We start from the raw sequence: 27,796 nt of genomic DNA, 5'->3' as shown, positions 1-27,796 counted from the left end.
AAAATAATTTAACCAAATGGGATGAATATCAGGATAGGATAGTGAAATGTGCTTTATAATTACACAGGAGATATATTAATTCTCATCTAGAGAGTCAGGGAAGGTATCCCTAAGAAGGAATTTTTAAAACGAGATTTGATACATATTTAGTTAGGGGAAATGCAGAGAAGAAGGGTGTTAAAGGGTGAAGAAAACATCTGCAAACATCAGGTGTGAAAGCTTGAACAGGCCTTCTGAGAAATGAGGAAAATAAAAGGAGGCAAAAGAAAATAATTAGTATGTAGAGTGTATAGCAAAGAGGATAAAGGTGGCAGAGATGCATCTGGAGATGAGAAGAAGATTAGGGGTGATGCATAAATAAAGCTATAGGGTCCAAGCAATTAGAATAACAATAAAATGATTCTTTTAAAAAAGAATAGTATCCCCTTTTAATAGAAGCCACATAAATTCACACACACACACACACACACACACACATTGCCCAATATAACAGAAACTTGATAAGACTAACCCTGGTTTGTAAGACATTAGATTCATGGTTTTTATGCACTGTACTTGGTTGAAGATTTTTTAAGCTAAAAGTAACATGACTAGGTTTGTGATGTGGAAAAATCAACTTCTTTAGTAAGAAAAACGGTTTGGAGTAGAGCAAGAGGGAGGTAGGCATCAATTAGGAGACTGCTGCAGTGGTCCAGATAAGACTGATCAATAAAACTAGGGTGCAGCCAGAGAGGTGGAGACAGATGAATGAGGAAGATTATTTCAGAAAAGAAAAGGCTGCATATGGTTACTTGAACATCGGGCTTAAAAGTGAGGAACGAGTGAAATATGAATCCCAAGTCTGAAATTTTGGCTACCATAAAAAAATAGATTAAAACAGTCAAATAATTCAGAGATGAAATGGGACACCAAAGAAATAGGCGTAGCCAGCATGTAATGGGAATTGCTATGTATTTGATGGAAGACAACAGAGCAGGTATAGGCTAGTAAAGTACTCAAGTTTCAGAATAGTCTTAGGTTTGCAAAAATGCTAGGATTTTTTCAAATTCACAATTTCTATGAATACATGATCCACTTGTCTGTTTTAAATACTCAATGAACAACCTTCTATACTAAGATTTTACTTTTAAGATGGAAAAGAGTCAGAAGACATTTATGAAAAAAATTCTAAAATTTTCATCAAACTATATGGCCAATGGAGAAATCCTGTGTGTTTTATATCACTTGAAATTTCAAATCAGTCTATAAAATACATCAATTTCTAAAAAAAATGAAAATACCGTGATTGAAATAGTATCCTCCCAAAGTCATACAGAGAATGATCTCTGAGGTTAAAATTCTCTTTCTCTGAGTGGTCTCCCTGATGACAGAGCCTGTGCATCTGCAAACAATATTATCCTGAAGGGAGATAAAATCATTTTAAAATTACAGTATTTATCCTAATCTTATCATTATAATAAGGTCAGAGATTCCTCACATCATCTCTTTGAGTTTAGTGATTTTAAATATAATCAAAAAGATATTAATATTTTACACTTAAGAACTAGATTAATAGGTTTTTTATTGTTAATGTACTAGAGGTTCAAATTTTGGTAGCATTCTATTCAAAAATATCTTGGAAACACTGTGTTTTGGAAAAGAGATTTTTATCTTTATTTTATTTAAATTTTAATCCCTTAAAATGTGTGTTTAAAATTTTTGAGAATGATGAAGTTGAACTGCTCAATTTCTCCAAAGTGAAAAATAAGGTAACCATTGCAGTCATTGTTCCTGTTATGTCACATGGAGATAAACTGGTATTTGCCAAAATTATTTTTTCTATAACAACAATGCATATTTACAGAACTCTTCTTTTCTACCTCTCTGAAGCTTCACACTGACCAAGATAAAGGAGACGGAAATTTAAAATACATATTAACAGGAGATGGGGCTGGCAGTCTGTTCGTAATAGATGAAAACACAGGAGATATTCATGCTGCAAAGAAATTAGACAGAGAAGAAAAGTCCCTGTACATTCTTCGTGCCAAGGCTATAGACAGAAAGACTGGACGGCAGGTGGAACCTGAATCTGAATTTATCATTAAGATCCATGATATCAACGACAATGAACCAAAATTCACAAAAGACATATACACTGCCAGTGTTCCTGAAATGTCTGGAGTTGGTAGGTATATGCTAATCCATGTAAACTAACTTTTAATTTTTTTTTTTTTGCTAAGATACTTATTATGAACATACAGTTATGAGACACGGCCTCTCAAGATAAGAACTGTAACTGAAAACTACTATTTAGTGTTAGCCATCTGACGTCTAATAATTTTCAATGTATGTTTCTTAACATTTCCTGCTATTTTGTAACTGGCATCTAAGGTAATTACTGAGAACAATTACTCCATTGCAGTTCAACCAACGTCTTCACCTCAATTCAACTATCATTCAAATGGCAGTCAAGTTTAATGTATTTTTGCTTTAAATGAAAGGAATACCAAATAGTGTCAGCAGTTTTGGACAGTTTTGCTTGCATTATTTTGCACAATAACAACTAATGCTTGCACTTGACAAATTTCTTTTGATGGTCTCATTTGATCATTGAAACAACTTAACGTGGGAAGCATGGCAAATAGAACTTTAAATCCCCATTCTGTTAATTAGGAACCCTGGATTCAGAAAGATTAAGCAACTGAATTAAGATCAAATAACCTGGTATCATAACAACAATATTCCAAGTCTTTTTTATGTTATTCTAGTTATATTCTACCCATTAATGGTTTATCGTGAAGTCTACAAATAATTGGTTCATTTTTTAAAGCTGCCAGTGATTTTAGATACTATTTGTTATTATGAAATGTTTTTATGAAATGTTTTAATGTGACTACATTTAGCTATACTTACACGAAGGGTTTAGCTTTGTTAATGAGACAATAAGAACTGACTCTTAAGTCATAACACATTTCTAAAACTATCCAGTGATATACACTTACATTTTGGGATATATTTGGGATATAATATAGTATATTATAACCCAAATATGCAACCAATTTTCAAAATTCGGTATTTAGTTGAATATTCTTTTAAAGTCAGTTTTAAATATATAACTTTGACATTATTGCAATTAATATAAGTATCAGTCTCAAATAATTTCTTTATGAGGATAAACAAACATATCCACTTATACTGAGTGATGACGCTAAATGTTTCTTAACTATGTATGACATCTAGCCAGAAGATCCAAGAGTCTGTAAAGTTATTTACAGACTCCAAACTCAAATGAAATCACATGTCTGAGCAAAGTGCCGTTCTGCCTTTTGAGGTATTCGTTCCAATAATATGAAAGGGACTTACCAAATTAGACAAGAGTCCTATGAAACCATAAAGTCTAGGATGAAATATGAGTGGTTGTGTTTTCTTTAATATTTTAAAATATCTGTTAGCCTCGTAAAGTTCCATGAAAAGTACTGAATTGGTGCATTATAGGTCGACCAGTGGGCTAATGTAGATGTATACTTTGTCTGTGGGCTTACATCTCAGATGAAGTTACATCTAAAATTATGCTCTTCATTTCCGCTCCCTTTGATGAGCAGTCTAAAGTAGTTTGGTTTTCCAGTTAAAACCCTTTAACCATCACAAAACATTATTGATTTTTTTCTTGTATATATGTCATTTTGTCAGATACTTTGACACAACAGTATAAAAATTTTCACTTATCCTTCTCCAAAAATGTTTGATATACCTATAGGAGTAAAAATTAAAATTAAAAATTCTAATTAAGATGACAGAGATATTTTAATATGATAAATTTTGATAATAATTGATTTAAATTTGAATAACTTTTTAAATTTTTCAAAGCATTACTTCAGTTTTAAAACCATAGTATTTATTTATCAGAGCTTCTATTTGAACTCAAATAACCTGTATTTTCTGCTATATTATTTTGTGTTATTTAATAGAATATTATCTCTCACTCAGAATATTCTTATAATCTACCTACCTAATTCAAATAGTCTTTCTCATCTGAAATACTAATACAATCTAGATTCTATTAATATTATCAAATGTGTAATAAAATCAGAACTGCACTAAGCATTTCTCTATTTTTTAAAAACATTTTGCTTATTCAATACCTACTTTAAAATACAGAATACATAAGTTTATACATGGGAAAAGGCTTACAGATCATTTTTCCAAAAAATCCTTCATATAAGGCAATCTGTATTTCATTTATATAAACTTTAAATTGTAGGCAGTACAATCTCTGATTATTGCAGAATTGTAGACCTTAAATGTGAGAACCTGGGCCACTGCCAACTGCATTTCTTGCATGTCTACAAATTTCAAGAAAACTGAGAATAGTATATGAGAAGCAGCTATATGGCTCTGGTTGCAGATTTTGGTACTAATAAATAAAGATTTAAGAACTATAGGTAAATCTTGATCCTATTTATAGAAGATGGTTATTATTCCTTATTAGTAATATTGGCATTACTGCACTAATTGATTGTGTATCTATTTTTAAAAATAAACGTACATATTTATAAATATAATATTTATATGTGAAAGATACTACACTTAATTTAGTTACCTATTTTAGTAAGTAAAAAGTATCCCAGAATATATAGTGGCAACTTATTATTATACTAGTTTTAAAAAGAAAAAAATAGTTAATAAAATGTAAAGATGGCTGGATAATTTTTATACCTCACTATTTTTCTCCACTGTAAAATAGTGATGGTTATTATGCAAAATTAGTTTGGAAAACTTCTAAGTTTATAGGATTCTTAGTGACTCCTCAAAAAGCAACATTTTTATTTTATTCTTTTAATTCAAATTTCTCTCTTAGTAAAATAAATCCACATAAGTGTAAGGTAAGGGGGAAACTGCATTTTACTATAAGATTACATTAGATTTTAGATCCATTGTATGTATGTGTGTGTGTGTGTGTGTGTGTATAATTTCTAAATAAAAAGTAGATGTATTTATATCCTGAAATTTTATTGTTCTTTTGTAACTCTCCTACCTGATTTAAAGGAAAATAAAGATGAACTTATTATACTTTTATATATTTTTCTCTGCTTTTACCTATGGAAATAACCATTTACAGAGAAATGTAACAGTTGAACTTAGGAATTTGTCAGGCTATGTATAATCCATATATTAACATTCAAAGCCCATGAACAATCTCATAATAAAGAATTTCTTTCTAAATGAAGTAATAATGTACAATGATTTAATTCTAAAGTTATTATCATTATATTAGTGATTTTAATTTACATCAAAGAATTGAGAAACTACTATTATTAACTTTGGGGGTAAATGAAGTCTAATGGAATAAAATACAAATTCTTTATTCTCATTTTACCCTTCTTTCCAATGTTACCCTTCAGTGTTCTCCTTTATCCTGTCCCCGTCTCCTTGGTTATTTTTGTCTTAACACATTTGTGTTTTCTTTTTCTCTTTTACCATATCCTCTTCTTGCTTTCTCCTCTGCCCCTGATTCTTTCTGTCAAAATCATAAGTATCATATGTCATATTTCATTTTGGTTCTCTGGATTATGTGTCCCTCCCTCTTTTTAGTTAAAATCAAATGACTGAAATTAACTCTTGAAATCTGAAACACATTAAGCCTCTTCTGATCAGAACACATAATCTGAGTGATATATGAGGATACAGAGTGAAAGAAAATGGCATAAACTTTGATTTAGATATTTACAGCAGATGCCTACTTTTTTATGTTTTCCATTTTTTGTGGTCATTATACTGTGAGTAAAGATTATCTATCAACTTTCTATATGTCCATGCATTCATCTCCCTCAAGGCAAATTCCTATTGTGTAATTTTGGTGATTTCTCATTAACTGGAAATTTCCCCTAACTTTGCAAAAACTTACCCAGTTCCCCTCCCACGCCATCCCCTCAATAAGGAGTCTGTCTGTAGATATTCACAGATCACACAAATACTCACAATAAATGCTTCATGTCCTAATCTAGGCTCTTTCTTAGAGGTTCACTGCCTGTACATTCAGTAACATGTTCAATTATATGTCCAGACAGGACATTTAGCACACTGTTTAGAATGAAGCTTCTTTTTTCAAACTAGTTAGGTCAAATCCCAGTCTATCACCTACTAAATGTGTGATTATGATCAACCTCTGTATGCCCCAAGGTCTACATCCCAGGTTTATCATGAGGATAAAAAAATGATTAAAATCAAGTGCTAAGAATTCTGCCTAGTCTACATTAAACATACTGTAAATGTTAGATCTTGTAATGACTTTGCGCTAGAAATTCTGCTGGGCTTTAGAGATAAAATGGTGAACAAAAGCAGACATGGCCCCTGCGTTTGGGGAGTTTATATCACACAACACAAAACCAACAAATAAATGACTTAAATTTATCATTTCAGCATCACTATATTTCAGTTGACATTGTTTAATAAAAAAGTAAAATTCTTATTTTAAATTATTTGGGAATATATGAAACATATATAGCTCAGAAAATTTAGAGGGATATAAAAATCAAAGTGGTATATTCCCTTTTAGTCTGTCTTTATAAACAAATATTTATAAAATTAGTACAAAAACACATAAACCACTTCCTGTCTAATTTTATTACTAAATAGTACTAACTGTGTAATGTCATTATATTTATGAAAAAAAATCCATTCCCTAAAGCTGAACACACTAGATATCTCTCTTTTCCTCATTTTGCTATTATGAATAACCATATCAGTGACATGCTGTCAGTATTTATTATTGCTTAACAACATTCCTAATTATTACCATGATTCTGAAAGGGGAGGGGCAGTATTTTACATGGGTGTTTGTAGCATGTCAGGCACCTTATGGGATTGATTTCTATTCTTTATTGTTTTTTAGGTCAAGTATTTTGGGGTAAGTTCAAGTTCACATACCCATTATAAAGAGCAAATGATCAAACCAAATTTAACAACAAAAATAATATTAAAAGTGTCAGAAAAAGTACAGAGGAGTGCTGTTACCTGTGCACATTATGAAAGGATAGCCACAGTAAAAGAAAAATGAATCTGGAGCAAAAGAAATGCCATAAAGTTGATGAATTAACCACTTGCATTTAGCATCTTGCTTAATAATTTATATTTCAAATAATCCTCAACTATGAAAATAATTCTTAATCTAACTAATATAGGTTCACATAGTTATATGTTATATAAAAATAAATATCAATCAGAAAATCACTTTAGTAGAATTTCTGAACATTATTTTGGGGTGGAAATAACTTTATGAATTTTGCTTTGGTCTAACTTAGACATGAATGGATGTTTTTTAAATGATAAAAGAGTACACCTGGGACCAACCGAGTAAATTGTAGTGTGTCCTCTCACAGGACATATCAATTTGGTTGCAGCTGAAGAAACAGAGGCCTCAGGAGGAAGAGCTCAAATTCTTGCGCTAATTTTGAGAAAACATAAAAAAGACTTGCTAAATTCATGTATTGGTATTCAAACACATTGATGAAAAACAAAGCTGTTAGTTTAACCTTAATGTGCAACGTACTGATTTTTAGAATCTGCATGAGTGTATACATGCAAATTTTGAGAAACGTTCACTACAACTCAATTAGACGAACCATGAATGTGTAATAGATGCGGGGCATTAAAGTAGGTGACAGAGCCAATATGGAAATCACCCTTCCAAAATAATTTTAAAATCTATGTAAGAATCAGAGTCAACATTTTGAAAAATTCTGTGTAATATACTGGAAAATGTCCTACAAACTCATTTTACACAAGGACTACATGGTAGGCTTTAGTTAACGGTAGTTTTACAGTCGTGCTTTAAATATTTGTAGAGTTCTAGAAAATAAAAGTCCATAAATATATTATATCTTGTATAAATATCTATTTTTATATAAAGTATACACTGTGTATATATACATTATATTTAGCTCCTGAAGCTAGCTCCTTTAAAGCTCTCTTATCTTTTAAAAAATAATGTGTGACAAAGTTAAGGAAAAATAGTTTAATATTTGCAAAATAAAATTAAACAAAGAATAATGTTAAACTATAGTATTGCATGTGACACAATTATAAACTCTTAACTTTGGGGGGTATATTTGCTGACTTACATATGTGTAGCAAATAATAATACATAGCATGTCAGTAGGTACAATTATATATGACTGTGTTAAGTACATTTCAAAGAGAGGCACAGACACTCAATAGTCATATATATCTTGCACACCAAAAATTTTGGCAGTCAATTTTATATCTTTTGTTTGTTTCTTCATAAAAACAGAGCCTCTATTTTCACTCAACTTACAGTATATAGTTAATTTATCAGAATAAAAAGCAGCAGGAGTGCTTTCAAGGTTGAGTTTATCTTTGAATATATATTTCCAGTTAGCAATAAATGCATTAATTAAAAATTGCACATGCATTGTATATTCAGTGAAAAAGTGCTGTCCATCACAGTATTTTCAACCAATTAACGGAGCAGTGCATTTATCTTATTACATTCATCCTTATGATAAAATTTGTTTTTGGATTTTTTTTTAGATAGCTCAAACAATATTATTAAGGAGTATTTAAATTAAAAATAATAAAAGAGATAAGTGATATTTTTTGAGTAATATAATTAAAACAAATTTCTTGAAATTTATACCATGGACTAACACACCACACTCCCAGTAATATATTTTCAGAAAGATAGCTTCAAATTTATACGTATTTAAGTGTCTGTGTTTGGGTGGGATTCATGTAGGTACATCTGTCATACAAGTGACTGCAACAGATGCTGATGATGCCAACTATGGAAATAGTGCGAAAGTGGTCTACAGCATATTACAAGGACAGCCATATTTTTCAGTGGACCCAGAATCAGGTAACAACATATAATAGTTGGTATCTTTCTCATTACATAATACATCTGGATGCATTATTAATTTCTATATTTAAAAAGCTATCTATTAAGCATATCATGTTTTACTTATTCCTTATAGTTATTCCATGGAAACAAAAGCAAATTTCCTATTGTTTGAAAATATTTGAATCCTTAGCTCTTTAGATCACTATTTATTAAGTTTAAATTTATGACACTAAATACAAGATTTTAGAGTCAATAAATTATATGTCTTAGGAAATACTCCATACCTGAAGAATGTGACCATTGTCAAAATTAAACAAGCTTATTCATCTAAAGACTTTTGACTGAGGCTGATTTTTTAAAGCAAATGGATAATTAAATTGATTTAGCAAAATTCATTCCCGAACAATAGCCCATGGAAGAATTTTTTTTTTTCTGTTCTGTGAGTTATGTTAAATTGGTTATGGAGTGAAAGACTTATTGAGGTACACTGGCATGTTATCATCTGTTTGTTCTGGTTAACTTCTGTAAAATGGATCTTGCATGGCTTAATTTTAAAAGTCAGTGATTAAGTTGTAAAATATCTTTCTACTTTTTCCAAAAGGTATAATAAAAACTGCATTACCAGACATGAGCAGAGAAAACAGAGAGCAGTACCAAGTCGTCATACAAGCCAAAGACATGGGTGGCCAGATGGGAGGCCTTTCTGGAACCACCACAGTGAACATCACTCTGACAGACGTCAACAACAATCCTCCTCGATTTCCCCAGAGTAAGGAAGGTTTCAGTAATCTCAGTGGAGAGCTTCTCAAACACGTTATGAACAGTCTAACACTTTTACTAGTATTTTCACTACTGATTTATGCATAAAGACAAATCTACAACCCCTCCCCCCACAGAATATGACAATTTCCCACATACTAAAAGTGACTTTCATCATTTTTATCATGATCACTCTCATCATTGAGTAGGTAGTGGAGAAAACAAGGAAATGAGGTTCTTTTTGGCAACTTTAGTCTTCTTCTAACTTTTGAAGAGTTATAACACTTTCTAGACTACCTATCCCAATATTTCCTATGATCATCTGGCTCTTTTTCTTATCTCTTTCCTAGTTAGGAGTGTAGACTCCCAAGTCTGACTTTAATCTGGCTTTAAATCTCACGTCTGTCACTTGTCTTGCCTCAGCTCTCTTGTTTGTACTTAACAATTATAATCTCTTATTTATTCAGTTCTAAAACACAGGCTTGTTGATGTTTTAACATCTCTGAAATCAGATACTACATTAAAATCAATATATTGATTTAATTAGCCACATTTCTCTCCTTAGTGGCCCATAGTATCATGGTATGCCTTGGTTGTGGTGACATCTCAGATATGTTAAAGTTTGCTAGTATCTGCCATCTACTGGTGAAGATTGAATCAGTCAATAGCCTTTCAGTTGTCACCATTTGGGGCATGTATGTTAAACCATGAATTCGTTGCATGCCATGAGATCCTACAAAAACAGACTCTCATCATCTGCTGAAAATGTTTCCATTTTGCAGCAAGTAAAAGTTTCAGGGGCTCTATCTTGGAATACCTAGTTAAGGGAAGGGCCCTCAAACTTAAATTTATAGCATTGATTCCAACAGAGAAAAGCATTTTCTCAGGCTAATCAAATTTGAAATACTTGATGATACAGCTCCGGATGGTGGACATATGATAAATGTTAAAAAAATAAAGTTTTCTGAGAATATGAATAATAAGCCTAATTAAATAAATCTAAACTTTGCATTCCATTTCCTTAAATATAAACTGAAAGAATATGATTTGATGCATTAAATGACCTGTCACTCTATTATTCTATGATCTACTATAATCTTAGCAGAAAGTTTGAAACTGTAACAGCAATAGTAAAAATGTCCTTGAAGTAAGAAGTGGGATGAGCATATTCAAGACATAATTTCATGTAATCTTCATAACAAACCTAAGAGTTAATTGCTCTCATTTTATATTATAGATGTGGAAATCAAGGGTTAGAGAATTTAACTAACTTGCCCAGTGATGAGAATTCAAATTCAGGGTAGTTTGATTTAGAAGTCCATCTTCTTAATCACCAAGCAAATTGGAAAGAGAATAGACTTTGAAGTCAGAGAGACTTAGTTTTGCCTTCTGCTTTCCCCAATTTTATGGGATGATTTCCTTGAGCCCTATCTCTGAGGTCCTATGAGGACTAATATTAGATTAAATAAATTAACAGGGATGGCCACTGGCCTTATGTAGATTTCAGCACATTTGAAAAACATTTCTAACTTTCATTAACATTTTTTTGTAATAGTTTCCTATCATCTCTTGAATAAATAATCACAAACTAAAACGTTTTCATGAACAGCAAAATGCAATATAATGATTAGCTGAAATTGCAGGAAACAGAACATTTATATCCCAGTTAAAGACTTAAACAAGCAAAAAAAGATGAAGTTGCTGTGTATGGATTTATTTTTTTTTCCATTCTTGAGTTAGAATATAGGAATAAATACATGTTACTTAAATTATTTAGTATTTGTAAAACTGCAATGACAACGTTGAAAGTTCCAGACAAGCAGTAAATTATTGTTTTACTTGCCCTCTTAAGTCAGAAGTTCTGGATTCTAATATCAGGACTACCATCTATTATCTAAATAACCTTGAGACATTCACTTAATCTTCCTGGAACATATATTTCTCATTTACAAAATGAGAGTGTTCTGCCTTTATAAATTATTTTTCCAGCTTAATAAATCTATAATTTTGACAGCTTACAATTCAATATGATGAAAAACTCAATTCGAAATTTATTTATTTGTGTGAAAAAGGCAGAGGAAATGAAAGATTTTGTTATCTAAAGATGCAATGTCAAAACAGCTGTGATTTAATTTTCAGGTACGTATCAATTTCATTCTCCTGAGTCTGTACCTCTTGGAACTCATCTTGGAAGGATAAAAGCCAATGACCCTGATGTGGGGGAAAATGCTGAGATGGAATACAGCATTGCTGAAGGAGATGGAGCAGACATGTTCGATGTCATCACTGACAAGGATACACAGGAAGGGATTATAACTGTCAAACAGGTTTCTTCTCACTGTCTTCATTTTTTCATTGAGTGCTTTATAGTTTATTTTTGCTTTTCAGGGAAGAAAAGCCTAGGATTTATTTCTCTCATCCTTAACATGCTGTCTACCCTTCATCTAAGTGGGAAAGTTGTGATTTCATTCCAAATAAGCTAGGCATCTTCATCATTGACACTTACAAACTGTTATAAAACCTTAACTATTTGTGCTTATAGTAGACAACAATCAAACTAGGATTAGATAATCTTGAAAGTTTTTGTTTTATATTTCTCCATGGCAGAAAAAATAGGCATGCAAACATCACATTATTTCATGCACTTTTCAAAATATTTAAATTGCTAAGTGTTATGGTCTATTCAAATAGATGAAGGCTGGAGATGCTATGTGTTTTACGTTGAATTTCTTGATTTTTAATGCATGTAGGAGAACACAATAAAATGTAACATAGAATAATCTAGCTAAATATTGAAATTTCCCTGCTTTCATTCACATCTTGCTTTCCACAGTGTTCAGTTTAATGAAAATTTTTTTTCTTTTTAAAACACCAGTTTTAGAAATGTAAGGGCTAAGGAAGAAACATATAAATAGTTTACTGAATCTCAACTTTATATGCTGATTTTAAGTTTGTATAACCTTAATAATAACAATAATAGAAATAAATTAATAAGCTATGTATTTATTAGATAATACTTCATTTAGCTATGACCACCAAAATGTAAAATGCATTACTAAGTGGGAATCAACCTTATAGTGTTTACTATTATATTAAATTACTCCTTATAAATAAATGTAAGGCAAAACAAATTTTTACTAATTTATTTGATATACTCATGAGGCAATAAGTGGGAAAGTTATTCAGTCAGAATTATTGGTATTGTTATGAGAGGTGGTTATTAAATTTTGAAACAGTCTTCCATTGTTATGTCTGCTCTGTTATACTAATTTTTCTTATTTCCTTCAACTTCAGAATTTAGATTTTGAAAACAAAATGCTGTACACTTTAAGAGTGGATGCAAGTAACACTCATCCTGATCCACGATTCCTACACCTGGGACCTTTTAAAGACACAGCTGTGGTCAAAATATCTGTGGAAGACATAGACGAGCCTCCTGTGTTCACTAAAATTTTTTACTTGATAGAAGTCGATGAAGATGTTAAGGAGGGCAGCATCATTGGACAGGTTACAGCATATGACCCAGATGCCATGAACAATTTAATAAAGTAAGTACTTTGAGAAAACCTAAGTTTGCAGAAAAATAATAATCTTCTAGCTATTTACAAGCTGCACGAAAAGAAAAAAAAAAAAGGTTCAACATATGATCAAGTACAGTAATAAGACCAAACACTTCTATGGCACAGACTCTTAGTGGGGCTGTATTCTAAGTGCTCTGGAAATATTATTTCATTTGACTCTTATCACACTCTACAAGGTAGTTCCTATTATATCTTTCTGCAGATAAGACTAAGACACTGAACATTTAAATAACTTGCCCAATAGTCACTAGCAAAGCTTGGTTTGAGAATCAGGCTGTCTGGCTCCAGAGTCCATAATTTTAATCCCTTAGCTATTGATGTGTTTCTTGTCTCATTGTCCTTCTTGGATAAATCGCAGTTCATGTAATAAGTGATCTAAACAAATAAATTAGAACAAATACTCTACTTGAAAAGCTATTAAGAGATACCTTGAAAATTGTTGAAATATCTTCTTTTGAAAATAGTCACTAGGCATACTGAATATCAAAATTTTGGAGAAACAAAATGTCGATTACCTTCTAATAACACAGAGGATTGGTAAAGAGAGTAATGATACTTGAGAATGGTAAAACTATTAAAAATTAATATAGTATTGAATACTATAGGGTAATACTTTCCCAAAATTTGAATATTGTAGTAATTTCAAAGCTTTCAAATATGCCAGAAATATTTAAATAATTTCTATACATGGTGATTAAGGAGAATATAAATACAGTTGTGACATAAATAGATGAATAGGATGGGTGGATGAAGATGGATAGCTATATCAATGAAGACACAGAGGCTAAAGAGACAGATAACATATTGACATACTGTCTATTAATGGGTGGCTAGTAAGATGCCTAAAATTCTGCTTTTTTTTAAATTTAACTTTTAATTAAGGAAAATATATTGTTAAATTATTATTGGGAATGCCCAAATTTCCTAGAATTTATGTCATACTATCACACATAAAAAAATTAATGAGCACAATACTGAATATATAATTATTAAATTTAGTTTAAGATGTAATTACTCCTCAAGTGTTAATTTACAAAGCAACATTTGTTGCTCTAAATATATTCTAATGAATATTTCATTTGTTGGTTGATTAATATATTATAAAAATAATGGTTCATAAAATTTTAATCTGCAGTTAATACTCAGAGTTTAGCTTGAAATATTTGGTTAGTGTTAGGTTAATTAGAATGGAATTCACTTAACTTTCTCTTTTTAATAAATGTCTGGGTTCAAATTATATATTTTATATATTGTTCAACATTAATTTTAAAACATGAGTTATGATAATCCCAATGCACAGAAAATTATTTTACTCTCACAATTTTGTATCAGCATACATAAAATATATTAATTTAAAATCCACAAATTGTATTAAACAAAACTCCTAAAATGAAAATGAAATGAATAAGTAATCTAGTTTTCTAGTAGTAAAAAAAATATATATATATATGTGTGTGTGTATATATATATATATTTTTTTGCATTTATAGACTAATTTGACTGGCATCAGTGGTACAAAGCTGAGACCGAAGAACAAAATTATATAAAAAGCAAACTATGTCCCTCAAAATTTGGTCTAGTTTTTCTTCATCTAATCTGTTGCCCACAATAGAACTATTGCCCAGTTTTACTGAGATATAACTGACATTCAGTAACGTAAAAGTTTGAAGTGCACAGCATAATGATTTGACTGACTTACATACATCATGAAATGATTACTATAGTAAGTTTAGTGAACATCCATCATCTCATATAAATACAAAATTAAAGAAATAGAAAAATGTTTTTCTTGTGATGAGAACATTTAGGACTTACACTTTTGACAATTTCCACGTATAACATATAGCAGTGTTAATTATATTTATCATGTTGTACATTATATCACCAGTACTTATTTATCTTAATTTGTTGATCTCTTAAGTACAAACAGCTTTTAGCAACCCAGTATTTTTACTCCCCACCCCTCCATGTTTACTGTATATGACATCATCTTTTGTAACTTTAAGTTTTGTGTATCACTTAACTACTTATTGTGTATGTAGATGATTTTACTACTTTTGTCTTTTAACCTTCCTACTAGCTTTACATGTGATTTACCACCTTTATTGTATACTTGTCTTTACCAATGAGATTTTGCCTTTTGTAATGTTCATATTTCTAGTTCTGGCCTTTTCTTTTTTACTTAGAGAAGTCCCTTTAAATTTTCTTATAAAGCTGGTTTGGTAGTGCTGAATTCTTTAGTTTTTGCTCGCCCGTAAAACTTTTGACGTCTCTCTCAAATTTGAATAAAAACCTTGCCAGGTAGAGTATTCTTGATGGTAGGTTTTTCTCTTTATCACTTTAAATATATTGTGTCCCTCCCTCTGGCCTACAGAGTTTATGTTGCAAAGTTGATTGATAGCTTTATGGGAGTTCCTTTGTATGGAACTTGTTTTTCCTTTTCCTTGCTGGGTTTTTTTTTTTATTTTTTTTAATTTTTAAAATTTTTATTGAAGTGTAGTTGATTTACAGTGTTAGTTTCAGGTGTACAGCAAAGAGATTCAGTTAGACATAATCTTTGCTGCTTTTAATATTCTCTCTTTATCTTTAATTTTTGCCATTTTAATTAAAATATGTCTTGGTGTGGTCCACTTTGAGATTAGTCTATTTTGGACTCTGTACTTCCTGGCTTGGATGCCTGTTTCCTTTCTCAGGTTCGGGAAATTTTGAATATATTATTCTATATACAATGTGCATTTCTGCACTCATAGAGGACTTTTCAGCCATGTTTTGTGGTTTTATGTCTACATATCAAGAACATATTTTATATTTTTTATTGCTTTATTACCCTGGCAAATACCACCAGAACAATGTTAAATAGAACTGACAAGAGCAGAAGTTCTTGCCTTCTTCCTTGTCTTATGAAGAAAACAGGTTTTCATCACTAAATATGATGCTATTTCTGCTTTTGTATTTAAAGTATGTTTCTTATAAGAAGGATACAGTTATGTTTTGCTTCACTGCACAATCTAACATGCTGTGACTTTTGACTGTGATGTTTAGACCATGTACATTTAAAGTGACTATTGATACTGTTTAGTTTATCATATTGCTATTTGTTTTATTACTGTTCTTTTTTCTCCTTCTTAATTTTTGCCTTATTTGAATTAATACTTTATATTATTTTGCACTCCTTTTATTTCCTTATTCTTATGCTATCGTTATTTTTTGCTGGGTATAGAATTTTAAATTGATAGTAGTTGTTTTCTCTAGTTGTAATAGTAAAGATTTTGCACTGTCTTTATCTACTTTCCTTCTTGTAAATTAGTTTTTCCTTATGATGCATTTAAATTCCGTCACCAGTTTTAAGCAATTTGATTATTATGTGATTTTCTTTAATATGCTTCATATATTTTGTACTTGAAGTTATTAACCTTCTTGGATCTGTGCGTTTATGGCTTGTCTCAAACTTGGGAAATTTTCAACCACTGCTTCTTCAGTATTTTTTGCCCTACCTTCCTCTCTTTCAAATCATTTAATTTTAATTATGTTAAGTCTCTTGAAAGTGTAACAGCTCACTGGTGCTGTTTATTTATTTATTTTTTAGCCTTATTTTTCCCCTCTTAGTCATTTTAAATAGTTCCCATCCATCTTACTTTTCAAGTTTAATCATCTTTTTTTCCTGAAATATTTAACCTGCTTTAATTCCATCCAAGTATAATTTTTAACTGTAGTAGTAGACTGTAGTTTCTTCTCTAGAAGTTCTGTGAAGGACACTATCTATCTACATCTATATCTATATCTATATACCTATATATATTTATCTATCTATATTATTTCCTTATTCTTTCTTCTAAGTAAACATATAGAGCTATTTAAAATAACATCTTAAATATCATTTTCAGATAACTGTCAACTGCATCATTTCTGGGTTAGTTTCAATTGACAGATTTTTCTTTTCAGTCACATTTCCTGTTTTTTGCATGCCTATGATTTGTGATTGGATGATAAATACTGTGTTTTTACTGTGTTTAGTGTGGGACAGCTTTGCATTTTCATAAATACTCTTGAGCTGTGTTTAGATGTGTGGCTAAGTTACTTGAAACAGCTTAATCCTTTTGACCCTTGCTTTAGCAGCCTTTTGTCTAGAACTAATTTTTCTCCAGAAGTCAGGTATGAGATTTCTGAATAATCTACCAAAGCCCAATGAATTATGGGTTTTTCTACTTTGGCTGGTGGGAACTAGAACTGTTTCAGATGCATGCCAGTTCAGTGTTGCTCCCTCAGGCCCTTACAGTTGGTTATATCTGTGGCTTCATTTTATCTGCTCCCATGCATGTTCTGATCAGTACTCAGCTGAAGGGTTGAGTAGAGTCCTCTTTAAATTGCTGTAGTTCTCTCTCCGTGAAGCTCTATCCTCTGAAGTTCTCTGCCCAGCAAATTTTAGCTACCTTGGTCTCCCTGGACTCTCAGCACCATTTCCTGAACTCAGGGGTTTGACAGACTCCATCTGGGCTCCCACTTCCTGCATGATACTCTACAAACCCTCTCAAGGAGCAGTCAGTTTTAGGAATCACATTGTTTCTTCCTCTTTTTCTCAGAAATTACCCTCTCTGTCTCCTGATATCTAATGCTGCAAAAATAGTTTCATATATTTCATCTAGTTTTTAGTGGCTTATTTTGGGGGGGGGGATGGTAAATCCAACCCCTTTTATTTTATATTTGAAGAGGATATTCAAAATATCATTTCAAACATGTTTTTGATTATATAACTGTAGCCATTTATTTTAGAGAAAATGGATTGCACAGGTAATTTTGTAGCAAATAAGACATGTGTAATTCTCCCCTTAGTAGATACTCCAGTGCTATTTTATTCTACTTGCATCAAATATTTCAACTTTCAATTTATTAATTTCCAATTTTTTATTAAGTAGAGCTTATATAATACACATATAGGTTTATGTATTTTATCAATTATGAATATTTGCTAATGTCATTAAACTTCTTAATAAACTTCCATTGTACAGATAACATACTAAAATGTAGGTAATGCATCACTGATGAGAATTACATTTTTTGGTGTGTGTATATATACCTCCTTCCCTGTATCTGATAATTTCCTTAGGATGTAATTTTAAGAGAAAAAATTTTTAGTCAAAGACTAACAGTAAAACTTGCAATCTTACTTTACGGTATATAAAAGTGGCTGGTACATTTTTAAGTTTATAGCTCTCCCAGAAATACTTGCTTTTTACAGGGTACTCAAGTCTTGAAAAAACAGTGCACAGCAGTTTTACCTATAAAATCTCAAGAATTATAACAAAGGGAGGAAAAATATTTGGAGAACAAATGAATCTCAAATTATATTCCTAAAATTATACTGCCAAGTCTGCCAAAATACAAGGCAATGCTTGAAAATATAATACATAAGCTTATTTCTGTTAGTATAAAAATGTATAGAAAAAAAAGCTTTAGATTTTCAATTGTAATTGTGAAAAACCATCAATAATTCAACAAGGAGACAACATTGGAATATTTTATTCTTGTTTGCTCTGATAGCATTTAGGACGATGACTGATCCCCAGAACATAAACAGGCTATGATAAGCATCATGGAGAAATATTTTCCAGGGAAAATTTGGGAAGTAATCTTCACCACACCCCCCGACCAAGTAAATCTGTTCATCACATTTTCTGACATACATCTGCCACTTGCAACATGAGATTATGGTTACAATTAGCAGCTGTTGTCAGCTCTGCTTCACCTCATTAGTAATCATGGATTTCCCAAGTTATAGGGTTGATTATAGCTTTACAGGTTCTGAAATAACATGCTGCCTCATTTCACACCTATTTTATGCTCAACATATTTAAAGTTCAACAAATTTTAGAAGAAATCATTTTTACTGAAATCAAATAGAGAAGTAAGTACAAAACAAACTTGCTGGTGAGAAATTCAGTTTATGCCACAATACAATGTACATGATTCCACCATAAGCTGGAATAAGTAAGTGCCTTTGTATATATCAGTACTTTCTTAATATTTGCTTGATTTTATTACAGAGAGTAAAATAATAGTAATTTTAAAATCATGTCACTAATAGTTGCAAAAAAAATAAAAAGGCTTCTTGAACTTTTAGTTCAAGCATTATATAGCCATATTCCCTTTTTAAAGGGGAATGACGATTTCATATTTCATAGCTATAAAAGTATTTCTGGAAAGCAGTAGCTGGAAATGAATAAGCAGACTCATGGCCTAATTGTACTGACTTAGTGGAAGATGTAGCTGGAATTCAGGAAATAAAAAGGAAAAGGAATGCCATCTTTGACAAACTCCTGCATATTACTGATTCATTCTGGTGTCTGTAATTTAATATACATATTTTCTCATAGTAGGTGAAAATACAGGGATCCACAATGTGTTTGATTCTTAATAGTAGAACATTAAAAACAAAACAAAACAGAAACTAGAACCAGAGTTCACCTGCCAGTTTAGCTCTCTTGCAATCTTTTTACATTGTCATTTTTACTGCCTATATGATTGGATCCTGTCTCTGCAAAAGGTATTCATTGAAAAAATTAGCCAATAATCTTTTGAAAAAATATATTGTTCAAAATTCAATGTAATGAGATCAATAAAATGTTGTTTTAATAAGCCATTTGCTGGTACATGGAGATAGCTTTGTCCTGCATTAAGTGTTCATCAGCCTCTTTCTGGTCATTTGTTGCAATCCAGTGTATTTATTATTAATAGGTAAACCAGAACATCCTATTCTGTGTTGAAAATAGAACACTGGTTGCTATATAAAAGAAAATTATTTCTGAGCTCTGAAAAACTGCAAGACATCATTTGCAGTAGAGCAAATTTCTGAATACAGATCCGGAAGTTTACAGTGTTACTGTTAAAGTGAACTATTAATAAATCATCAAAGTGATTCTCCTTCATGAATTCTTAACTTGAAAACAGTTCCTTTCAAAGTTGAACCTAAGAGTAGGGCAGCCAAAAACACCAACCTACTTTAATCCCACATAAGCTCCAAGTGAGTCAAAGCTAGATTTGCATAATGTTACAATTGTTCACTATTCCTCAATCATAGAAACCCCCAAACTAATCTCTAGGGCAAGTAGCAATGAGCACAAAGCAATTTTTATTTTCCTCTTTGGTCTTTGATGCAAATGGCAGGAAGAAATCCAACATCTATTCAGTAATAAGCAGACAATGGTTAACTATTGACCTTTCAACAATGGAGATAAAGATATACAACTAAATATTATTAATTGAGTTCCATTCAGCACATAGTTTCATTCTTTGTGTTCCTTTTAGGATTATGTGTACTCAAAATCAGAATTTGGTGTAGATACTTTAGGAAAAAAATTTTAATGGTCCAGTGACTTTGTTAGCCCACATTAGGAATTAAACTGTAGGAAGATTGAAACCTAGAGATAGGAAACACTATATTTTGTTTCATTTTAGCATTATTTAGGCAATAGAAATTAAAAAGAGAAAATTTCATTATGATTTTCATCCTTGATTTTAGTACATTAATGGATTATTTTAAAGATAAGAACTATCTCAGATCCTTGTCTGACAATTTCTTAGTTAAAACCCTACATAACTTTTGCTTCTGGAAATATATGTATATACACACCATTATGCATTTTAATAATTTTTATACCCAAGTTTCTAAATTATCCTCTATTTACTTAGGATTTTGCACCCCAGAAAGATGGTTACTCTTGGACAGTGACCGTATGTCATTTGAGTTTTTTAAAAATCCCCTCTTTTTCAGAACAAGCATGTAGAAAAAATTATAATCACAATTATTGCAAAAGTGGTGGAATACTACCTTTTCCATGTAGCTTCACTGTCCACTGCATAACATTTCCAAAGGACAACAAGAAGGTGACTGAGCTGGTTTCATATTTATGGGAGTAAAGTACAGAAAGAAATCCGAGACCAACTATGCAAAAGTTTTAGCGATTCTACCTTTAAGATGAAACCCAATATATATATTTTCCACATGCCCAAAGACTCACTTTGAAGCAGTATTTATGAGTCAAAAACAATAATTTCATAAAGTTTAGTAGAAAATAAATTAGGTAAGCACATAATATACTATATAAAATTGTTAAAATTATTTTTGAAACCTGAGTTTACTAATGGATCCCTTAAGTTAAGCAAAGTTCTTTTAACAATAGACTGTTACATGTTCTTTATTAAAATGACCCACAAAAAAAAATCACAGAATTTGGATAAATGTATTTTCATACAACATTTTAAAAATTGCCAATGTTTCACCATGTTTAGAAACCTAAATATCTATTTCTTATTTTTGTCAAAATCAGTGCCTGATAGTGGATATATCACAGATTTATAACAGAAGTTAATTCCTTAGTTCACCAGATTAAAAAGAAGTTCATTTACTAAGTGTCTTTAATAGATACCCAGAAAAGTAAGGATGATACCAGATGCTAATTAGTTGTTCTCTGTCATTATTGTTCCTTTAACTGTCCTTATTCTAACCAGCTTGTCCCATGCTATGCAAAGCCTTGTCTATGGACTTTACTACTGGGATTCACCTAACAGTCTGTTAGAAATGCAGAATGACCATTCCCACACTAGACCTACTGAATCAGTATCTGTTTTTACCAAGAGTCCCATGTGATTCATATAAACAATAACGTTTGAGACACACTAAGAGTCCCATGTGGCTCAATTAAACACTCCGCAGCAGAAACCTTAAACATGCAAGAACGGTAGCTAGTACAGCCTATCATGGCCTGATGGAACTAAAGGATTTTCATACAAGCTAGAATTTTACTTTTCTGCTTCTTCTTCCACTTTTAAGAGTTCTTATGATGAGTTTAGGCCCACGTACACAATCAAGATTAATCTCAAATCTCAGTATCTTTAGCTTTAATCATACCTGCAAAGTTACTTTTACCACATGAAGTAACATATTCACAGGTTCCAGGGATTAGGAAATGGACGTTCTTTGGAGGGGGGTGGGCAATATTTTGCCAACTACTGAATGGTACAAAGTTTATGGTGACATCTTTCACATTCAGCCTTGATGAGAAAGAGTCACGTAATTCTGCAGACCTTTGTCACTTCAGTTTTTATCTGAAATAGGTTGAAGGGAGAGATTGGAGGAAGACCTCTAATTCAGCTGAGATGATCCTTGAAGAGAACCATTGAAAAGCCATGTATTTTACAACAGCTTCTGCATATTCACTTATAATCATAAGGACTCTATGGATACATGCTTTTATGTGTTTTTTCAACTTAATTTCCATTTAAGCCAATGCAAATGATAAATAAAGTGACAATTAAAAACTCACTTAAAATCTCCCACAAGGATTTACAAGTATAAATAATGACTCCAAAGCACATATAATCATAGAATAGTAATAATGAAAATGGTCAAATTTATCAAATTGTCTAAATGAGAATTACATTATATCAGAAAATGCAGTATTTTACTTGTCACATTTATCAGACCATTGTGTGAACTACCTATAACTTTAAGATATGGCAGATGAACTATAATGTTAAAACAAGGCCTAGACTTATGAGTCTTTTCTGCTAGATACTCTGTTGATCGGCATACTGATATGGACCGGATTTTCAGTATTCACTCAGAAAATGGCTCTATTTTCACTTTGAAGCCTCTTGACCGGGAATCAACTCCTTGGCACAACATCACTATTACAGCCACAGAAATAAGTAAGTTGGAAATACATCTATCTGAACACGTTATTTTTCTCCAAAGTAGTAAAATAATAGCTTTAAGTAGGCTTGTTTTCTTGACTGGAATGATTTTACTAATATAGCAAGGTCTGAGAGAAATGATTTAGAGTGTGTTGGATTTTTCAATTATTTTAATGATTATCAAATATTCATTTATTTTAAACTTGATTTCCTTTTATACCCTACTGTAGGATAAAAATATAATTTAACCTCATCCAAATAGGCAGTCTAAGAAAATTATCTCTTATAAATAATATTCATTCTCAATTATATTCTCCTCTTTTTATCATGCTTTTCATCTGAACCACATAAGAAGCTGAGATATCCATCAGCAACCCAATCCAGACGTGAATACCACAGAAATGATCTGTTGCTAAGTTACAAATGGGGCAAATAGTATCACCACTACTCTGTAAATGAGACTGAAATCTCCCACATGTTCTTTCTGCAGATAACTCAAAGCAAAGTAGCCACATTCCTGTCTTCATCAGAATTCTAGATATAAATGACCATGCTCCAGAATTTGCCATGTACTATGAAACATTTGTTTGTGAAAATGCAAAACCTGGGCAGGTAAGTTATTATAAACTTAAAAAAAAGTTTCTCTTCACAAAGGCAGATGACATTGCATTAATTTACTTGCGCAATTTTTTTTTCATGCAAACTATTCTCAGTCCTCCTTGTCACTTGTTTATGTCCTCTTACCAAAAAGCTCACAATGATCTTAAAAAGATGACTTTTTAACTTGGTTTTTATATCATTAATATAATAGGAAAATTATAATATATGTTTTACTTCACATACCAGTTACATAATCAATCTCATATATATTAAAAACTTCCTACCTGGATTAATAATTATACTGATACTGAGTTATAATCATGAATAGAATGAAAATGCATTATTAAATAAAACATGAAGTATGAAAATAAGTGTTTAATGTTAATATAAAGGAAATCATAATAATTGTTTCATTGATTGTATCTTCCCACTTTCAGTTATTCAATCAAGATACTTCGGTTTGATACAGGTTGTATTTTGCTTGTGATTTTTCAACATTAGTATTAGTGAGATAAAGAAAGATTGTACAAGAGTTACAAAGTCCTCTTATAAAGTAATATTTCAGATATATCTAAAGTAATTTTAAGAAAATGCAGAGTATGTTCATGTGTACATTAATATAGTATTTAACAAATGGCAGTAACTATACAAATCTTACTGAAAGAAATTTTAACCAGTTATTTAGATGTTTCTTTAAGGAAAAAGTAGTCAGCTGCTAAGAATCATATATAATTCTATCATCTTTTTAATATAGAAAATGAAGTGAAATACAGTCTTTCATCTATTCTAGTAGACATTATAATGGAGCGAATATTCCTGTCCCCCCAAAATTAATACGTTGAAGCCCTGTTCCCCAATACGACTGTATCTGGAGGTAGGGTCTCTAAGGAAGCAGTTAAGGTTAAATGAAGGCACAATGTGGGGCTCTGATCTGACAGGATAAGTGTTCCTTAAAGAAGAGACACCAGAGAGATCACTATGTCTTTACAAACACTCAAAGCAGAAGGCAGCTGTCTGGAAGCCAGGGAGAGACCTCGCACCAGAAGCCCACCGTGCCGATACCCTGATCAGCACTTCCAACCTCCAGAACTGGGAGGAAATACATTTCTGCTATTTAAGATATCCAGTTCTGTGGTATTTTGTTACCGTAGCTCAAGCAGGCCAAGACAGAGATGCATATCACATTCCACTGACAGACAGAGAAATACAAATGAAGTTTTTATTTTCTTTTCACCTGCACAGAATCACTACGCAGTTATTTGGATTAAAAATTGTTTTCCTTTTTTCACTTTGTAACATGTAATGGGAATACGCTCAGTTCAGTGAATGATTATCTTTAACTTGATGCTTACTTTTCATAGCAAAGCTACACATTAGTTACCTTATTCAACTACACATTTATTAATGGAAATTTGGTTTACCAACAAAACGTTACTCTAACAGACAGCCCTACAGTGAGCATTATAATACACTTATAGTCATATATGACCTGGTACCATTTTTCTTTGATATACTCCTCAAAGTAGAAATAAATTTTATCCATAAATATTCATCAGTGCTTCTAAATTGCTCTCCAGATACGTTCTGTATCTGTATTGGTTAGTAATAACTTCCACCAATTGTAGATAATTGCTCACTTATTAGGCAACACTAGGTTTTAAATATCTACCAATACTCAATATCTCGTGATAATATTAACATGAATTCCTCCAAAATTATTGGAGCTGAACATTTTTTCATAATTTTGGCCATTTTTAAAAAGTCTTCACAGCCATATTAGTTTTCTAAGGCTACCATGACAAATTACCACAAACTAGTTAGCTTAAAGCAACAGAAATATATTCTTCCCCACAGTTCCGGAGGTGAGAAGTCCAGAATCATTGTGTCAGCAGGTCCATGGCCTTTCAAAAGACTCTAGGGGAGGATCCTTCACTGCCACTTCCTAGCCTCTGTGGTTGTTGGCAATTCTTGGCATTCCTTGGTTTGTGGACCTAGATTACTCCAATCTCTATTTCCATTGTTATATGACATTCTTTCTGTATCTCTCTTTGTGTCATATAATGAAAGGATCAATGTTGTTTATGTTTAAAATATTACTAAATATTAGCTATGTTATTGCTATTCTAGAATAGAAGTTTGAGCAAGAATATTAGATCTTATGTGAATTTTTCAATGTCATGCTCCAATCTTCTGAGAAGAAAAAGTGTATCAAGTTTGTATTAATTATGCACTTTCAGAAACACTGTATAAAGAAACATAAAGTTACATGTCATTTTATCAGTAAAATGAATGAAATTATATAGTTAATATCAAGTTAAAGAGGAAAATGTATTGACTAGTGAGTATGCAGACTGGGATGGCCATAGAAGGTGCACAACAACCAAAGCAATGGATGCATTAAACTACAATGAAATTCCAGTAATTCTTCATCATAGAATGTGGAGTATTATACCTCAAAAAAGTGGTGCAACTATTTGTTTTTGTAGAAGAGAAATTTGAAAGTCATGATAATTAAATGACTGTGATTACAAATCACACAGATGGCAGACCCAGGACTAGAAAACAGGCACCCTGATGTGTAGCTTTGTGTTCTATCCATGATAAAATGTTCAATGGAATTTTTCTGCCCAACCTGTCATTTCTGCTCCATCTTCACACTATGGCACAACTCTGACCTACAGTGAGCACAGCTGAGAGGTGCTATAATTTCTCAAGTTGAAGAATGATTTTACAAAATGTTAGAAGAATTTATTTTTACATTCTTCTAAATTTTGTGAATACTACTAAAAAGAAAAGCAAACAATTTGAATAAAGTATGCAATGTGATTATAATTATGGTGCCCCATAGCTTTAAAATCTTCTGCTTTCTGATATTATGCAGAATATTGCTTATTTTTCCAAAACTCTATTTATAGTTTCCTTTATCTCTAGGAGTGGTTGTGCTAAGCATTTTTTTTTAATGCATCTGTTATGTTCTCTGCCTTTGAAGCAATCATTATCTAGTGGAGGCATTAGATTGGTAACCAAATAACAAAGCAGACTGGTAATATATATTTACAATGTTAAAAGAAGATAGACATTGGAATGATCAATGTTTTCCGTAAGGCTGGATGCTATAGTGGCCAGGACTCAGACAACGATTCATACAGGTCCTCTGCAAACTGACACTAGATAGGTGTTTTTCATTCCTCATTAAATAAGTTACATTAGACAGAACTATAAAAAGCCTTGGAAAAATTTTCTGAAAGTGGCATATTTTTTGTTTATTTCATTTCAGTGATATACTTAAAGCACAAACGCTGATTTAAAATGTCTTGTAATAGCAAGAGTTGCTTTCTGTTGTGCTTAAATTAATTAATTTTCATTTGGTTTTAGTTGATTCAGACTGTCAGTGTCATGGACAAAGATGACCCTCCCCGAGGCCACAAATTCTTCTTTGAACCAGTGCCTGAATTTCCCCTCAATCCAAACTTCACCATTGTAGATAATAAAGGTATGGAACATTTTTAAAGCCAAATATTAAGAAATCCCAAGAGGCAAAATTTAAGAACTAGTCTGATTTTTTGTTTTTTCCCCACCTTTTTATTTCCCAGACAATACAGCGGGCATCATGACTCGAAAAGATGGGTACAGCCGCAACAAAATGAGCACCTACCTACTGCCCATTTTGATCTTTGACAATGACTATCCAATTCAAAGCAGCACTGGCACACTCACCATTCGTGTGTGCGCCTGTGACAGTCAAGGCAACATGCAGTCCTGCAACGCCGAAGCCTTGGTCCTCTCTGCCGGCCTGAGCACGGGGGCCCTCATCGCCATCCTCCTCTGTGTCATCATACTGCTTGGTAAGCTGTGTCCCTGAATGATATGCACCCCCAAGCTATGCTCATTCAACTCATGGAATTCTCTCCCTCACGACCCAGTACTGAAGAGCACTCTTCTTTATAGATAAAGATTGAAACTTTCAACTTTGTATTAAAATAGTTCTTTCAATTAAAAAATAAAATTGAGTTTCTGACTGCATGGGGATAGGTCTAGCTCTCAAGAGACCAAAAACCAAGATATAATAGCTAATGTTATATAGGTATATTTTACAATATATTTTATATTTATAGTGTTTTGTGTTAACACGGTCACATTTCAATGGACATTTCATCTAATAATTGATTGAATTTTCATAGCAACCGTATAAGGTAAATACTTTTATTCTTCTACAGAAAGGTCAAATAACTTACACAAAGTCACTCATTTAGAAGGCATTTAAACTAGCATTCAAACCCAGACTGTTCTATTCTAGAATTCTCCTTTATAACCATTATCCTTAATA

At 31.8% G+C, this 27,796-nt stretch overlaps 1 protein-coding gene across 1 annotated transcript in view; it reads left to right on the top strand.

Moving 5' to 3' along the window:
- CDH9 (cadherin 9) overlaps positions 1-27,796 on the top strand; it is a 113,223-nt gene that overhangs the window by 81,544 nt on the left and 3,883 nt on the right. The window contains exons 3-11 of the mRNA XM_010985509.3: positions 1,870-2,164; positions 8,735-8,854; positions 9,441-9,608; positions 11,738-11,925; positions 12,893-13,146; positions 22,748-22,884; positions 23,360-23,481; positions 26,845-26,962; positions 27,063-27,314. Coding sequence (XP_010983811.1) covers positions 1,870-2,164; positions 8,735-8,854; positions 9,441-9,608; positions 11,738-11,925; positions 12,893-13,146; positions 22,748-22,884; positions 23,360-23,481; positions 26,845-26,962; positions 27,063-27,314 — 1,654 coding nt within the window. The remainder of the gene's footprint in view (positions 1-1,869; positions 2,165-8,734; positions 8,855-9,440; positions 9,609-11,737; positions 11,926-12,892; positions 13,147-22,747; positions 22,885-23,359; positions 23,482-26,844; positions 26,963-27,062; positions 27,315-27,796) is intronic.

The sequence above is a fragment of the Camelus dromedarius genome, chromosome 3 (genome assembly GCF_036321535.1).
Source record: "Camelus dromedarius isolate mCamDro1 chromosome 3, mCamDro1.pat, whole genome shotgun sequence".
Lineage (NCBI taxonomy): Eukaryota > Metazoa > Chordata > Mammalia > Artiodactyla > Camelidae > Camelus > Camelus dromedarius.
Note: the sequence above shows the minus strand (reverse complement) of the source record. Positions and strands in the feature narration are given on the sequence as shown.